The sequence below is a fragment of the Miniopterus natalensis genome, chromosome 1 (genome assembly GCF_054644295.1).
Source record: "Miniopterus natalensis isolate mMinNat1 chromosome 1, mMinNat1.hap1, whole genome shotgun sequence".
Lineage (NCBI taxonomy): Eukaryota > Metazoa > Chordata > Mammalia > Chiroptera > Miniopteridae > Miniopterus > Miniopterus natalensis.
Window position 1 is genome coordinate 200,318,964 of NC_142081.1, and position 18,406 is coordinate 200,337,369.

The following is an 18,406-nucleotide window of genomic DNA, read 5'->3' on the forward strand; positions in this document are numbered from 1 at the left end:
GTAAGTAAATCTGTTACAGATCATAAACACACCAAGCCTTTCACAAGTTAACACTGCTAACAGGTTCCTACTAAATCCACTTTTAAAACTTTATGTGGCACCTGGCTGGAGTGGCTCAGCGGTTGAGCGTCGACCTAGGATCCAGGCGATCGGGGTTCAATTCCCAGTCAGGGCACATGCCCGGGTTGCAGGCTCGAACCCCAGTCGGGGACATGCAGGAGGCAGCCCATCAATGACTCTCTCTCATTACTGATCTTTCCCTCTCTCCCTTCCTCTCTCTGAAATCAATAAAAAACATTATATGTGGCTATAAGAGTAACTTCATTCTTTTGTAAACACAGGACCCGTGTTTGAAACTCCTGTTCCTCTGTCCTTTGATAGAAATCTGAGCTTTGCGCTGGCGATCATGGAAGGACGGACAGCAGGAACCGAAGAGAGAAATCCCTTTGCTGCTCTGGGAGGTGGTCGCACACAGGATGTATTTCCCACAGAAACATCTATTATGAAGGCGTTAATAACAAGCACTTGGTTGGATTATGCAAAATATCCTAAAAGAATTGCCCTGGCCGGTGTGGCTCAGTTGGTTGGCTGTCGTCCTGTGCACCAAAAGGTTGCCGGTTGGATTCCTGGTCAGGACACATACAAGAATCAACCAATGATGCATAAATAAGTGGAACCAAATCAGTGTTTCTCTCTGTCCCCCTTCTTCTCTCTCTCTAAAAAAAAAATCAATAAATTAAAATAAATTAAAAAAAGAATCTGAACATTCTTTTCAATCAGGACAGATTGAGCTTAAACACTGGACATGGGAAAAGAACTTCTTTATGATGTGAAAGATAAAAACAAAGATGATTTTCCCCCCCCTGAATTTCCTAATTTTTTAAAAGCTTTTAGCAGAGTACCTTTTGCTGAAAGTTCAGTCTTATTGCTCATGATTGGCTAAAACGATTGTCCAAACACACGGTAAGGAAATAAATGCCCTGGTTAAGTTGATGCACGACCTGAAGATTGTGCCTCTCAAACACCCGTCTGTCTAGTATGCCCCTCAGTCACATATTTACTCACCTCTCCAAACCCACCTTTTCCTAGAACTCTGTAATATCTAAATGTTTTCTTTGTTACTGGTCGCCTAAGTAATAAAAAAAGAAAAGTTTCAGGTCTCACATCACATTGTTATTTTAAAGCAGAAAAGCCTACTCAGCTCTTGTTCTAGGCTTATTTATGGACCCCACTGGTCAAGAGGAGTGCCCAGGACAGGAAGCACAGGGAACATTTTTATTGAAAACTGATGATAGACGCAGAACAGTCTGGTTATCTTTACTAACAAAAGACTAGTCTGCGACCAGCCCACACTGTGTATTATTTGCATCTTCTCAGGCATCCCCCTTGGGCCTGTCAGAAAGCTGCTAAGGAAAAGGCCGTATCTACAGTGCGCTTTGAAAAACAGATGCCTCAAAAACGTGTGAACTAGAACTGGAAATGTGGTCAGTCAATAATTGCAATAGTAACAAGAGCAGAGGCAGCTAACACTTTATGAGCATGTACTCTGTACACAAGGACTAGGAATGCTAAGCAGGTCACACGCGCTTCTCAGGTGACCCCAGCGGTCCAGTGGCAGGGATCACAAGTACCTCCACTTACGGAGCAAGGACCTGAAGCTCAGGAAGGTAAGTCCCTTGCCTGAGGCCACAAGCTCACAGGAGGCTGGCACAGCCTGAGACCCAATGGATTGTACTCCTGTGACCCTGGGACATGTCTTATTTTCTAACTACAGCACCAACAGGGCTGACTACCATTTTAAAAAAACAAGAGAGAGTCCACTGAATGGTAAGAAACTAACAGCACACATTAAATAATTTATGTACAAAAATACTATATACGAACCAAGATTTCCAGTAGTATTTTGACAAATGGAAAAGTATATGTCAATCGGGGTGACTGTGAGAAGTTACTACTTGTTTTCACTGAATGCAAGTTAGAACATACCTTTCCAGCCACTTCCACTGTAAAAACCGAGAAAAGTATGGGCTTTCCTGGTATTCTGCAAACGGTTTTCCACTTAAATAGCTATGGACAGCTCTAGAAAAAGAGTGCAGGAGTTATACACCTGTGTTTCCCTGCAGCAGGAAAACAACTGTGTTAGTGCACTGATGAACCCTGGGCACGGGAAAGTCCATCACACACACTGCTCCACACACTGCACCTCCCGATTACAGGATTCCACAACAGCTGCTAGTGCTGCCAGAGAACAGAGGCGGAGTTCAAAAGAAATGAAATCAGTCTGCCCTCCCAAAATAAGAGGTTCTTTTTATGTATATGGACATGAGAGAAATAAATACTTGATAAAAACAATGTACCAGTAAAAAGGCAATAGCTGAAATATATTCAAAGTGTGTGTGTGCGCGCATGTGCATAGGCCTGTGTATTTCAGGAGGGAATGTAGACATCTTGTAAATAGAACAGAGTGAATGTCTAACTGATCACAGGCACAAGGCAGAAAATGTTAGTCTGTGACACCATCTTTTTTAACACTGAAAATAAGACACTCAATGAATTATTTTAAGCTACACATTTCTCCACATTTTATGCTACTGGCCGTGCCTCTTAGTTTTAATTATAACTTTATTATAGAATAAAATTCTTACTGGGAGTAGCTAAGAGACAGAATGCAGCCTGTCCTTATCTACTGAGTTTACTGAAGCACTGTGCTGGGGCAAACACATTCTGAGGGTCCCTACAAGTCCCCAGACCTTTTCAGAGGAGTTCGATAACAAAACTGTATTTACAACAATAGTAAGACGTATGTGCTTTTTTTATTTTTTTAATCTTCACCCAAGGATATTTTTTCCCCAATGTTTTCCAGAGAGTGGGGGGGGGGGGGGGGGGAGAGACATTGGTGTGAGAGAGACACATCGATTAGGTTGCCTCCTGCACACACCCCAACCAGGGCTGGGGATCGAGGCTGCAACCCAGGTATGTGTCCTTCACTAAAAGAGGGTCAATGCAAATGTAATTAGTTAAGATGAGGTCATATGGGCCCTACTCCAATAGCACTGCTTCCCTGTAGGAGGAGAACACAGAGGCGCACAGAGAAGACAGCCATGCGGCGCAGATGCAGAGATTGAGACGCTGCAGCTGCAAGCCAGGAACACGAGGACTGCCAGCCAGCACCACAAGCTGCACGAGGTGGGAAGGACACTCTCCTAGAGTTCTGAGAGAACATGACCCTGCTGAGTGCCTAAGACTAAAAAAACATTTTAAGGGCCCTGGCCAGTGTGGCTCAGTCGGTTGGAGTATCATCCTGTACACTCAAAGGTCACGGGTTCAATTCCCAGTCAGGGAGCATGGAGGACGCAACTGATCAATGTTTCTCTCTCACATCAATCTCCACCCCCCACCCTAAAATCAACTGGAAAAAAAAAAGTTCATGGGAATCTTTTCATTTTGGAAGGCTGAGCAGAGAGGGCCAGGAGCCAGCAGAGCATGAGTATCCTGGCTCTCGATGTGACCTGCCTCAGTGTGTCACCTGTCTGTGTCAGGATCACTCTCCATCTGCCCATGTTTTAATTTGGAAAGAACTCTGATAAAAACTTGTTTCATGCAGAGAATCTCCTGCAGGCCCCGCCTCAGGGCGAGCCACAGCTGAGGGGCAGGGCGGGCGCCACCCCCTTACCTGGTGCATTCCTTGAAGACGTCTTTGGAGGGGCTTTCCTTCAGTTGCAACCTGCACCTTCTCACCATATGGTGAGGCATCTGTGGTAAAGGGGGTGCCGAGCTCTTTACAGCACAAACAAAAGATATGACAATTAGTGATTTCACAACTTACCAACTGTGAGCAAAACCTAACGCTTATTTTAAAAAATGAAAGCACAAAGTCATGAGACAGCAAGTCAAAGTACCACCCTCACTCCGCCCCAGTCTCCTTTCCCTGGGTTCAGAGCGGTACCTTTCCCCAGGATATCAAAACAGCATGAAAACAGGGTCTCCAGAGGTGTTGTGCCCATGAACACAACACCGTCCACAACAGCCAAAGGTGGGCGCAACCCAAGTGCCCATCGGCAGATAGACGGATAAGCAAAACGTGGCCCATCCATTCGACAGAATGTTACTCAGCCTTAAAACGGAAGGGAATTCTGGCACCTGCCACAACAGGGATGGACCTTGAGGACAACATGCTCAGTGAACTATGCTGAACTATGCCAGTCACGAAAGGACAAGTTCTATATAATCCCACTTATGTGGCGCCCTACAGCAGTCAAATTCATAAGAGACGAGAAGAACAGTGGGTACCACAGGCTGGGGGATGAGTAACGAGGGGCAATGAGGGGCTGCTGTTTAATGGGGGCAGAGTTTGAGTTTTACAAAATGAAAAAAGTTCAGGAGATGATGGTGGTGATGTCTGTACAACAATGTGAATGTACTCAACGACACATGTTGTGTTATATGCTTTTTACCACAATTAAAAATGTAAACACACACACAAGCCCTCAGAAATACACGTACTCTTTCCTCATACAAATGGAGTAACAACCATGTACAGATGTTCTTCAACTTGTGATAGAATTATGTCCCAACCAGCCCATTCTGAATTCAAAATATCACAAGTCAAAAATGCATGTGCCCTGGCCGGTTTGGCTCAGTGGTTAGAGTGTCGGCCTGTGGACGGAAGGGTCCCAGGTTTGATTCCGGTCAAGGGCATGTACCTTGGTTGCAGGCTGGATCCCAAGCTCTGGTTGGGACTCGTGTGGGTGGCAACCATTCGACATGTCTCCCTCACGTTGGCATTTCTCTCTGTCTCTTCTCCTCCCTTCCACTCTAAAATATCAAAGGAAAAAATATCCTCTGGGAAGGATTAACAAAAAAACAAAACAAAAAAATGCATTTAATACTCCTAACCCACCAAATCTCGCAGCTTAGCCAGGCCGACCCTAACATGCTTGGAACACTTACATTAGCCCACACCTGGGCAATCATCTTGGGTTTCATCTCGAGAGGCATTCACTGCCTTCCGCCTCTCCTCACTAGAGCAGGAGACACAGGGGGGTTTGTAGACATGAAGGGATGTGAAAACACAAAACACAACATCCAGGAAATGTTGACAACACAGCACACAGCAGAGTGTGGGCTGCCGGTCCTTGTGATCGCGTGGCGCCGTGAGTGCATCGTCCTGCACGTCACGAGCCAGAAGAGATCAAAGGGCTGAGTGCAGTCCACCACATGCACTGTGGGGTCGGAAAGCCTGAGGCGGGGATGGCCTGCAGTTCTGTACCTGCTTACGCTCAGAGCGACCATGCTCTCTTTAACGGCTGCCTGGTTTCGCAGAGTTTATCTGCCCCTATGAAACATTCCAGCTGCCAGTTCTCTCTTCTGCAAAAATGACTGCCATCAACATCTTCCTACAGCTGTGTTTTGCAGGACCGATTCCTAGAAGTGCAACTACTAGCTCAAAGGATACCAAGTTTTAAATGTTGATATTTATTACAAAACTGCCTCCAACTAGGCTGCATCACTCCACGTCCTCACTAACATGCTCCTTGGTGCCAGTTCCCTCCTCCAGGGAAAAAGGGAACACAGAACAGAACTACTGTCCAGCTCGTGCTCAACTGTACATCTGATTTCTCACCAGAAATGAGACATGCATTCTGGGCTGATTTCCCACTGTGGTAAGCCAAGTTACCAGAGTAAAACTGTGTTTTCTATAAGTCATAGCAGCTATTTCAGGAAAGAAGTTGAACTAGTCATAGAAATATACAATGAGAAAACTCACATTTTCCCAAAAAAGCATTATTGTTATAATTGATAACGGTTGATAGCTATCATTTAAATGACCTAAAACAAGTGAGGCCTTTCTTGTGCGCCCTACACCGCTTGGTCTCCAACCACCTGGGCGGGCGAGGTTGCGGAAGCCATGGCGCATCCAGTACACCCGCAGCCAACACTGGGAAAGCCGACGAATCCGCGCCCTTGGCTCCCCAGACCAGTCAGCCCCCTTCTGCACAGCAAGGCCCTGGTAAAGATGAGACGGTCCATTCATTCCACCACTTCAGAAAATAAGTCTGCGCACTTGTTTACTCAACAAACACACATTGTTCCAGGCTTAGGAGACAACAGAAAACAAGGCAACATTTTCACAGAAGACGAAGCCATTAAATTCCAAAACTGTCTCAAACACGCATATTTTTACGAAATACTTCTCCGTATTTCCCAGTCTTATTTCCTTTCCCAAGGTCTCAATTTTCTGTAGCTAAATAGCTTAATTCCATGAAGACTTTAATGAATAACTTCAAATAGAGATCCTTTTCTCAGTAATTTACAAAATTTTCATATTAATTCCCACAGAAAGGAAAAGCAATGCTTATAATCCTCCATGAACAGAGAGCTAAGCTCAATAATGGAAGCCAAGGTACGGCACTACCTGCCTGACGCTAACCATGAAGTAAAATAGAAGCTTCTTAAATTAAGGAGCAGGAATGACTTTCAGAATAGGCAGCTGCCAAGGCAAATTTACCAAAGGACTCAGTGCCTTGCTTTATAAAGTTCTGGACATCGAGAACTCTGACAGGGAAGTCCACTCGTGGGGAAAGAGAGGTGGGTGAGTTTTGCAGAAAGATGTTTATTTTTCTGTGTTAAAAAATATAGACTTTACTGTTTTCTTTGTGTTGTCTGTACTGTCGAATTTGAAGCGTTCTTTCTATGTTCTGGATAGCAGACCTTTAGCAGACATTTCTCTCATCTTAGACGTTTCTGTTTACTTTGTTTTTTGCTTTTTTTTAATCTTTACCCAAGGATTTTTTCCCATTGCTTTTCAGAGAGTGGAAGGGAGAGGGAGGGAGGGGGAGAGAAACATCAATGTGAGAGACACACATCGATTGGTTGCCTCCCATATGGGATCGAGCCTGTAACTGAGGTGCCTGTCCTTGGCTGGAATCGAACCAGGACCCTTCAGTCTGCAGGCTGACACTCTAACCACTGAGCCAAACCGGCCAGGGCTGTTCACTTTCTTTATAGCACTCTTTGAAGCACAAAGTGTTCAATTTTGACTAAGTCCAGTTTATTTATTTAGGTTACTGTCCTTTTGACATCCTAAGAAACCACTGTCTAAACCAAGGTCATGAAGACCTACACTGAAGAGTTGTATACCTAACATTTACACCTCAGAGATTTCCTCTATGAGTTTTATAGTTTTAGCTCTTACATTGAAGTGTTTGATCCATTTGGAATTATTTTTTATATGTGATGTGAGGTAAGGGCCCAACTCCATTCTTTTGCACGTGGACATCCAGCTGTCCCGGCACCACTTGCTGAAAGGCGATTCTTTCCCCAGGGTGGTCCTGGACCTTGTTTTAAGTCAGCTAACTGCAAATGTGTGAGTCGGCTTCTGCGCTCAGTTCTACTCCCCTGCTCTATACAACTGTCCTCATGCCAGGACCACATGGTTTCTAAGATCACTTATCAGTTTCTGCAGAAAGGGGAGCTAGGAGTCTGCTCGGGATTATAACGAACCTAGAGATCAATTTGGGGAGTGTAGTCATCTTAACAATATCAAGTCTTCTAATCCACGAACATGGGGTATCTGTTTACTTAAGTTCTTTAACTCCTTTCAGTGATGCTTTCAGGATTTCGGTGCACAAAGTCCTGCACCTCTGTTGTTATATTTACCCCTATGCTATTCTTCTTGATGCTACTGTAAATGGAGCTGCTTTTCTTAATTTCACTTTTGGATTTTAATTGCTAGCGCACAGAAATACAACTGAATCTTGTAAGATCTGGTATCCTGCAACCTGGATGAACTCATCTATTAGCTCCAGTAGTTTTTCCCCTAATGTGTGTGTGGACATCTTACGGTTTTCTACAAGTGCTACGGTCTGCATGTGTCTCCTCAAAATTCATATGTTGAAATCTTACCCCCAGTGTGACAATATTGGAATGCAGGGCCTTTGGGAGGTGCTCAGATTGTGAGGAGGGGTCCTCATGAATGGGATTAGTGCCCTTTCAAGGGAGGCTACAGAGGGCTCCCTCGCTTCTTTTTCCATGTGAGGACACAGCGAGAAGGCGCCAGCTATGAACCAGGGAGAGGAGCATTTATAAGAAACGAAAGACTTTAACATACTTGTTATATTTACCCAATTAAGTAAAAACGGCTCTGCACTCCAATTACTTAAGTATTTACAAATCTTCGTATCTGAAGAACGCGCACCTCGTGGATGAAGAATGTGTCTAAGATTAACAGTCCGCTCTCTCTTCGGTCCTCGTCAGCAGCGGCTTCATACTTTGCCTGGTTGCAGAGAGGACAGGAAAAAATGTTAGTTAAGCTTCTTCACTGACTTCACGATGTTTCAAATCCTCTTACAGAACTGACTTGACAGCCTACAAACCAGATAGCAGCTCCGCTGCTCCAGTGTCTCCCTGGTGGCAATGAGGGAAAGTCCATTTTTTAAGGGTTAGTAATGTAGCTGAGCAACACGATGCTCTCTTATACTTTCAGCCATCAAATGTGGCCAGATAAAATAAACAGCTCGGGCTGTTCTAGGCAACAACACGTCAGAAATGCCCAAGAGGCACTTGGACACCTGAGTGCAGCGTTCCCAGGGAGTCAGTCGTCCACACACAGGTGTCAAGTGAGACCACAAGAGGGGACACCACCACACAGGCCAGAACAGGGGAAGCATCACAAGCAGAACCTGGTCACTATCTAAACATTTACAAAGGATACGCAGGGAGGAAGAAATGGAGAAGGTGAGAGAAAGAGAACCAGAGGAGAGACCACAAAAGCTTAGATAAGAGAATTTCCAGAAGAGGCTCCTCAACAATGTTAACAGACACGGACACAAGCAAGAGCAGGTCTCAGTGAAGCCCTGGGTTTTGCAAGTAGGGGAATTTAGCAGAGTAGTGAAGCTAAAAGCCAGATGGAGTTGAAGAGAGAAGTGAGGAAGTGAAGACCAAAGGAAGTTGATCTACTGAACACATTAAAAGTACTCAAAGAGTAAGTCCTTGTGGGGAAACCCGACCTGGCACTTCATTCTGTACCCGTCACGGGGGCCACGGCCACCAGTCCGACGGCTGGGTCATAGCCAGCATCACGTCTGGCTTCAGGGCACTGTGCTTCCCTTAGTAGTGACTAGCACCCTGCTTACTTTACATACAGCAAGTAGTCGATACATATTTGCTGATACGCCTCGGACAGGCCGGGTGGGCAGAGGAAGCGTCATAAGCTTGGTAAGAGAGCTTTTCTGTTAGATGAGCTATCTCTAAAGATTTAGAAACAGGATTTCCTTACCTATAAGGAAATCACAGTAAATCTCAAACAGGACACATGAGGAAGTTGGAATGTTTTATAAGTCAGAGTAAATTCCATTCAATGTGACCGTCCTTCTTACCCTGACTTTATCCCTCCCATATGCTCTGGGCCAGTGTCTGAAGCAGACAGCATCTGCCACATGAAGGCGGGAAGGCTACTTCTCAGGGGGCTGCCAATAAGCACACAGTCTTCATTAGCTGTTCAACCTTCTCACAAATTAAAGCAGCAAGTTTCAAAGTTATTCAGTAAGTACATGTGACTCTCCAGCACTCGAGGTGCAGTGAGTGTACACTTTACGCTACAGGGTTTTCCGTACTAAGGATGGTGTAACATCAAGACCACTGGTTTACCCACTCTCCCCTCACTGCCCATGTCTAAGTAACTCAGATCTCGTCTGAGCACCAGACCGGCTGGGTCGACTCTGAGATAAACCGCTCACCACCGCGTCCAGGAACTCAATGCACCTCTTCAGGTGGTGCTTGGTATCACAGAATTGTCGGAAGAGAAGTCTTCCTATTGGCTGCTTGTCACAAAGACTCCTATAATCCATTTCTGAGTGAAGAAAGGGGGTAATATAATTGTTACGATTCAGAAACCATATACACCTGATAAAATAAAAGTCAACAATAGTATTTGCAGTATTTTTTAGACCACTGTTTTGTTTACCAACTTAGACTGGCTTATCATGAATACTATTTAAAACACCTAAGCAGGGCCAATGGTACTGGAAGAATCGGAAAATAAGGCTTCGTGTGAAGCCTGACTGGAGCGTCCTGCTTCCCCTGAAGGAAACACTCAGGGAACAGTATTCCGGAGGGAACTGAGCCGTCATGGTCACAGCAATGGAAGGGGGCGGGGAGAGGGGTTTGGGACAAGTTACGAGAATGTGAAATATGCCCGGCCAGGCGTGGCTCAGCAGTTGAGCACCAACCTAGGATCCAGGTGATCGGGGTTCGATTCCCGGTCAGGGCACATGCCCGGGTTGTGGGCTCGATTCCCAGTAGGAGGCGTGCAGGAGGCAGCCGATCAATGACTCTCTCATCATTGATGTTTCTCTCTCTCTCTCTCTCCTCTCCTCTCTCTGAAATCAATAAAGATATATTAAGGAAAAAAAAGAATGTGAAACACACTGCAGGAATGTGCTAAATTAGGTTTTTAACAACTCTTTTCAATTTTGCTACCTATACACATTCACAAGTTACAAATATTGTTAACGGTTAATGATTTTTTTTAACTGCTCTTGGTTGGTTGGGTTTTTTTCTTTTCAGTGGAATAATATGTTGTACACCTTACCTCACCCCAAACACTGACACTGTATTGGGAACAAGGCACTAATATTTGGTCAAAGTGTCAAGAGAGATATAAACAAATATGTTCAAAAACAGGGTAAACTTCGGCAAGAAAACCAGTTGCTCTTTTAGCATTGACTCTGAACTTGAAATGAACATAACCATGCTCTGCACTCCTGCAACGGCTCTAAGCAGAAGAATGAAATGAAATTCATGAAAAGCAAGCCAGCCACAAGGAATACTTCAGCGGAGGGTTACAATGCCAGGCAATGTGGGAAGCTAAGCCATGTGCTCTGGGTCCCTGAGCCTGCACACAGGGCACAGGCACGGTGTAGATGTTTGGGGCCCAGGGCACAATCATTGTTCCCACAAACATCAGCAACAGTGTTGTAAAAGTTCTACAACCCACTGTGTCCAACTTTGCTACATTTTATTTTAGGGATACTCACTAATTTAAAAAAAAGACACAAGGCGGTCAAAAAGTGAACGTTTAAAAAAAAGACACAAGCCCGGCTGGGCGTGGCTCAGAGGTTGAGCCTCGACCTAGGATCCAGGCGATCGGGGTTTGATTCCCGGTCAGGGCACATGCCCGGGTTGCGGGCTTGATCAATCACTCTCTCAACATTGATGTTTCTCTCTCTCTCTCTCTCCCCCTCTCCTTTCCTCTCTCTGAAATCAATAAAGATATATTTAAAAATAAATAAATAAAAAATTTAAAAAAGACACAAGGCGGTCAAAAAGTGATGTTTCTTAAAAGTTGCACGTTTTTAATACCTTCCTTCCAAACTTAAAGGTTTAGAAATGTTCCTAGTTTCCAGGTGAGGATAGCAGGTGGAGCATGCAGGTCTGCCTACCTTCTCTCCCAGATTTCTACTGAAAATACTAAAAATTAAAACAGAACCACAACCGAAAGAATGAAACCCTAACATGGAAAAGAACACAGGAGCCCCTCATGGGTCAGAAATGTGAGGATAAGTTGGAAGAGAGAAAGCTGCTGGGGTTGGAGTTAAAGGAACATCAGCTAGGACCCCAAGATAAGCTGGGGCTCCCACAAATCTAGGTCATGGGAGCCCCTCCCAGTCCCGGTCAGAACGGCTGGCCAAGGGCTTCTCCTTCAGGCTGAAAGTGGGTCTGCCCAGAGAGATTCTGGGACCCCAGAGGGAGAGGGGGAGGCAGAGCCCGGCTGAAGGAATTAAAATGCTGTGCTGGCAAAGTCCAGCGATTCTGTGTGGCTGCTGGAACCCCACGGGCACACCCACCAACCAGAACCCCATTCAAGGGAGGACACCCGGGGAACACAACTCTACAACCCCAGAGGAAGCCACACTGGCCAGCGAGTGAACAAATGCAACCCTGAGCATAGACTGGAATGAACTGCAATACTATTCAATTCCATCACTATCAAACAAGAAGGCAAAAAAGGGACATTTTTTAACAAAACTTAACTCAGAAAATTTGCCTTCCATTCACCCTATATAAAAAAATCAATTACTTGAGGAGCTATAACAACAAGGAAACAATGGAAGAGGGAGAGGGTGAGATGGAAACCAGGAGACAACCGACCCATCGGGAGAGGGGGAACGCCCGCGGGGAGAGCGAGCAGAGCAGCCCGGGATGCCGGGAAGGCCACCCTTGGCCAGGCGCCAGCAGGGCAGCCGCTTTCCTGTTCCAGGCTCCCGGGTGACATGAAGTACACACAGCACAGCACCGTGCTTGTGTCGGGTTTTAATTCTGAGAAAAATCTACAGACCGACATAGGCAGGAGGTGAGTGGTTGACCCAACAAGCAGTTCAGGGGGTGGAAAGGGGGACACGAACAGAAGCAAATGCCGAGGCTAACGAAGCTTCAAAAATTTTTTTAAAAGCTGGGGTCAGATTTTCAAAAAGCCTGATGCCGTACAAAGGAGCTTCTCAGCACCCTCGAAGGCACAGAATCAATAATGGTCACTAGGCAATAGTTCTTTACCTTACTGTGTGCCAGCACTATTTCAGGTCCTTTCCCTGTATTATTTCACTTAATCTTCATGACAATACTTATAAGTTTGGCTCTTTCAGGAAAGCAGAGACCTCTGGGAACTGCTCACTCCTGAAGGCCGCCTGCACCCTGGGCAGTGCAGGTGAGGTGGGCCCAGCGGCTGGGGCGGGGACGGCCAGCAGGGAGAGGCGCTGAGGCCAGAGCGAAGGCGGCAGAGTGGGAAGGAAGAGGCCAGCTCCTTGCTGACAAGTGACTAGAAGAGGCAGCTCACTCAAATTCTGTCCCTCCGTGTGGTGAGGGTACCAGGAACTCCACGAGCTCCCCTCTCAAGGACCCTGTATCCCACTGAGGGGACAGTGAGCAAACAGGCAGCTCTGCAGCTGGCGGGGTCAGCAGGTAGAAGGCAGCGCAGCCCACGGAGAGGAGAACCACCAAGCAGAGCCGGGGGGGGGGGGGGGCGGCACTGGGAAACTGGCAGAAGGACAGGAGGGGCTGGTTGGACTGCAGAGCAGCGGCCAGAGTTAAACTGGTGGGGTGGCAGACCCCTCTTCACATTCTGCTGTCTACAGGGAGACCTTATCCACTGCCAGGCTTGTGACTTCTGAATGCCATCTACAGATACCTCCTCGATTCCTATCTACAGCCCAGACTTCTCTGAGCTCTAAATGTACACCTTCCATCCAAACAGGCTCCTTACACTGTCAGCCCCTCTCTGAATGGGCCAGACCTGGAAGTCATCCTTAGCACTCCCCCCTCCTTCCTCACATAAATCAACTGGACTCCAGGTCCCACATCTCTCTCATCAGTCTATTCCATCGCCACCACCCAAACCCAGCTCCCATGGGGACCACTTCCACCCGCACAGCGGCAAGTCCCCGTGAGGCCTTCCTGTCTCACTCCCGACCCTCAATCTCATTCTTCACCCCGAAGCCTGGAAGACCCTTCGAGGTGAATCCGGTTATATCATTCCTCTGCTAAAAATGTGATAGCAACTTTCATAACTCTGGTAAGATAGACATTCCACCAGGACTACACACCCCTGCCCCTCCCATCACCTCCCCAGTGTCATCCTTAGCCATTAGGGAAACTGCAAATCACGAAAACAACAAGTGTTCACAAGGATGCAGAGAAACTGGAACTGTCCTCCTCAGTCACTGTCGGGAATGTAAAATGACACAGCTGCTTTGGAAAACAGTCTGGCAGTTCCTCGAAAAGCTAAACATAGCTGATTTTTAATAAAGGTGCCAATTCAACAGCAAAAGAACAGTCATTTCAATGAATAGTGCTGGAACAACGGGATATCCATGATTTTTAATAAAGGTGCCAATTCAACAGCAAAAGAACAGTCATTTCAATGAATAGTGCTGGAACAACGGGATATCCATTGAAAAAAATGAAATTGGATCCCTATCTCACCCCATACACTAAAATTAACTTCCAATGGATCGAACACCTAAATGTAAGAAATAAAACCCAGCAGGAAGCAAAGGTGTAAGTTGTGACGTCAGAGCACAGCAACAACAACAAAAAGTAGGTCAAGTGGATAAAAACTTATGTTCCTCAATGGGCATCATCAAGAAAAGGGAAGGAAAACACAGAATGGGAGAAAGGCAAGCATCTGCTAAGGGTCTAGTAACCAGAATACATTTCAACAATGAAAAGACACACAGCCCAATTTAAAACTGGGCAAAGGGCTGGAAAAGGAATTTCTCCACGAGAATGTACAGTAAGCACATGGAAAGATGATCAACATCACGAGTCGGGAAAAACAAAACAGAGCACAGGGAGGGGCCTCCCCACACGCACTGGGAGGGCCACAGTAAGAGCGGAAAGGGAGAGAGAAGGTGCTGTGAGGATGCAAAGAGACCAGAGCCCCCATGGACTGCTGGTGGGCATGCAGAACGGTGCCGCCACTTTTGGAAAACAGTTTGGCACATCCTCAAAAAGTCGAACATAGAACGACCATATTATTCAGCAATTCTAATTCGGGGTATACACACAAAAGAAATTGAAAGCAGGGACTCAAACAAATACTTGTGCACCAGTATTCCCAGCAGCATTACTCACGAGAGCCCAAAGGAGAAATACCCCAAAGGTCCATCAAAGGATGAACAAACAGAATCCAAATTAATACCACTGAATTTTACACTTAAAAATGGTTAAAATGGTAATTTTTATGTATATTTTACCAAAATAAAAAACTTGTACATAAATGTTCACAGCAGTATTATTAATAGACATAAAAATGAAAACCATTCAATGTCTATCAACTGATGAAGAGATAAATAAAATGCAATATATCCTTACAATGGACTATTATTAGCCAACAAAAGTGAATTAAGACCCGGCTGGGCGTAGCTCAGCAGTTGAGCCCCAACCTAGGATCCAAGCGATCGGGGTTCGATTCCCAGTCAGGGCACATGCCCGGGTTGCAGGCTCGATCCCCAGTTGGGGGCATGCAGGAGGCAGCTGATCGATGACTCTCTCATCGTTGATGTTTCTCTCTCTCTCTCCCTCTCCTTTCCTCTTTCTGAAATCAATAAAGGTATATTTTTAAAAATAATAATAAAAAAATTAAAAACCAGCTTAAAAAAAAAAAGTGAAGTGTGATTCATGCTACAGCATGGATGGATTTTGTAAACATTGTTATTAAATTAAACAAGCCAGTCATAAAAGACCACATAGTGTATGGTCTCCATTTCCATGAAATGCCCAGAAAAGGCAAATCCAGAGAGCAGGTCAGTGGTTGCCGGGGGGGGATGGGAAGTGACTGGCAGTGAGTATGGGGTTTCTCATTGAGGCGGTGAAAATGTGAAATTGATGTGTTAATAGTTGCACAACTCTGTGACTACATTAAAAACCACCGAATTGTATACTTTAAATAGGTAAACTGTATGGCACGTTAATTATATCTCAATAAAGCTGCTATTGTAAACACATAATAAGGCTGAAACAGCTGAATAGGTCTTTGGCAGGGGGAGGAGGGAAACTGCCTCCACTTTATACTCTCTGAAATTAACTTTGATAGTTAAAATATCTAAACTTTCTTTAAAAGGAACTGTAACAGTACTAGAGAAAAGATGGATTGATTTTTTAAAAAGTCTTAGGTGTCTTCCCTAATCACAACACGAAGTTCAGAAACTAAGACGAAGATTGATATACTTGTCCACATAAAAATTAAAACCTCTGTATGGAAAAACATACTGTATGCCAAAAAACAGAAATATAAAATATATTCACATTGAATATAAAAAGATAAATTCCTTTCATATATAAAGAGCTTTTACAAATGAGGTAGGAAAAGCAAAAGTTAAAAAAAAACTTGACAAAAATGCTCAACCCCATCCAAAATTAAAACAAGAGACCATTTTTCAAATTATAGTTTATTAAAAATATTGAAAACAATATCAATTTTTTAATATGTTAACAAGATCATAAGGAAAGAGAATTTGTCATATACTGTTGGCAAGAAAATAAATTGATACAACTTCTTTGGAGAGTAACTGTCAACATCAAAATTCTGAATGTACATATCCTTTCAACTGAAAATCATCTCTTTTAAAGAATACAATTATGACTGCCCTACAGACATGGCTCTACATCTGACTTCTCGTGCTCACACCAGGACCTAACCCAACTCTCATTCCTTACAGCGGCACAGTGTTCCATTACACTGACACATCACACTTTCATCTGACTAATCCTTTCCCGAAGTTGTATTACCACTAATTCTTGTCCATATGCACAGAGAACTATGTGGAAAGAGACTGGGAAACAGTTAACAGTGTTCACGTCTATAGCCATATACTTTATAACTCAGATTAGAAAACCTACAAGGTTTTCTTCCTGGGAAGAATCATGAATATATAAGGAGAATCTACTCTGTAATTTTTGAAACAAGAAAGTAACTCAAAAAAGGATAACTTCTAACAAATAGTATAATACCAGGTGTACCTCCAGAGCAGCAGGCTCTATTTACTCACCCATGGAATGTCTGAGCACCTTGCTCTGGCCAACAGTGGGCAGCTTCAGCATCTCCCTCCATTTTTTACTACGGCCACTTTTTTTGCCATAAGCTCCTAAATTTGGGGGAGAGGGGAGAGGCATTTAATAAATGGTCAGAAATATCCAATTTTAACAGCTACTTCCACTCACAGCATTTACTATAAGCCCAATACTTTTCTAGAAGTTTCTCAAGTCTATGCTCACTAAACCCGCCCATCAACCCTGTGAGATCCTCGTGTTAGAATCCTAATTTTACAGGTGAGAAAACTAAGGTACAGATAATGTGAAATAATTTTCCCAAAGCAGTTATAGCCAGTAAACAGAGAAGCTGGGATGTGAACCTGAGCATTGACACTGGACAAGTGGGACCATGATGCACTGAGGGGATTCTACATGGACAGATAAACTTCACCTTCTTTTTCTTGAATTTAACAAAATAACAGCCTGCCCCCTTAAACTCCAATTGTTTACTAAGTACCAATTAAATGGCTAGCACTGAAAGGATAAAAAACAAAGATAAAAGCTATGCCCTGACCTTACAGATTACAATTTAGCCTGAGAATCATTGACTACGCTGTGTTAAGAACCCCAAATTCCGCCCGGCCGGGTGTGGCTCAGGGGTTGAGCACGGACCTAGGATCCAGGAGATCGCGGTTCAATATTCCCGGTAGGGCCAGGAGCCTGGGTTATGGGCTCGATCCCTAGTGGGGGGCGCGGGAGGGCATCTGGTCAGTGACGATTTCTCCCATCATTGATGTTTCTATCTCTCTGCCCCTCTCCCTTCCTCTCTCTGAAATCAATGAAGATATATTAAATAAATTTAAAAAAACAACTCCATGCACCCAAAAATTCTAGGTAGGAAGCCTCAGTAAGAGACATTAATGATAACAGGTATATTAATGCTTCAGGTGCTAAGCACACTGCTAAATAACACTGGAGCCTGACATCAGACTGGAATTGCTACACAGACGTGAAAAGTAGAATAAATGTACATATCGCATGTTCCAACCTCTGCATTTATACTATTTTTCGAAGATATAAAATGGAGTTAAAGTCTCCTGAGAAGTGTGTGAAACAATTTAAGATCATTATTTGGCCCTGGCCAGTGAGGCTGTTGGTTGGGCGGTGTCCCGGCAACAAAAGGCCAAAAGGCGGCGGGTTCGGTTCTGGTCAGGGCGCATGCGCATAGGCCCCGGCTGCAGGTTTTGCCCCCGAGAGGCAACTAATCAAGTGTCTCTGTCTCTCTCTCTCTCTCCCCCGCTCTGCCTCTATCTCCCTCTAAAAATAATCAACTAGAAACATTTTAAAAAGGAAAACAGAAAAGGTTATCTTTTAAAGCAATGAAAAGTTATAAACTGCTTAACAGGTGTATTACAAAAATTCCTAATTTTTCTAAAAAGCAGTGATTTTTGTGTTCTTTTATGAATGACTCTCACCCTTCCTTAGAGTGTGGCCTGGCATGCAAGCAACTCTTTCAATGCGACAGCATCTGCCAGAATTGCCACCCCCACTACGGCTGACAGTTACACAGGGTGCGCGAAAGGAGGTTTACAGTGGTTTGTACGGAAAATAATGCAATAGTTACAAATAATAACACAGGAATAAATGCGCCTCACACTCAGTTACGAACCCGCCCTTGCCCGCCCTGCACCCTACTGGTCTCGGGCGCACAGCGGCGGTGGGGCATTTACCTGACTTACTAAGTGACCGTCCCCCGCGGAGCCCAGGACCAACGTCCCGAGAGGAGAAAAGGCTCTAACAAGTGGCGTCTGAGACCAGAGAGAGACTGATTTTATTCTAAACAAGCTTAGAAAAAGTCCGGACTCGCAGACCCCGTGAG

General features: G+C 44.8%; 1 protein-coding gene across 3 annotated transcripts in view; it reads right to left on the bottom strand.

Moving 5' to 3' along the window:
• The window catches only part of GRK4 (G protein-coupled receptor kinase 4), a 38,835-nt gene that overhangs the window by 19,555 nt on the left and 874 nt on the right, over positions 1–18,406 (bottom strand). For 2 of the 3 annotated variants that reach the window (XM_087828454.1, XM_087828447.1), the window contains exons 2-7: positions 16,545–16,640; positions 9,738–9,850; positions 8,198–8,275; positions 3,674–3,777; positions 1,987–2,079; positions 1,066–1,129 (exon numbers count right to left, since the gene is read on the bottom strand). In XM_087828454.1, coding sequence (XP_087684580.1) covers positions 1,066–1,129; positions 1,987–2,079; positions 3,674–3,777; positions 8,198–8,275; positions 9,738–9,850; positions 16,545–16,640 — 548 coding nt within the window. The remainder of the gene's footprint in view (positions 1–1,065; positions 1,130–1,986; positions 2,080–3,673; positions 3,778–8,197; positions 8,276–9,737; positions 9,851–16,544; positions 16,641–18,406) is intronic. The other variant, XM_087828452.1, reaches the window with a different exon arrangement.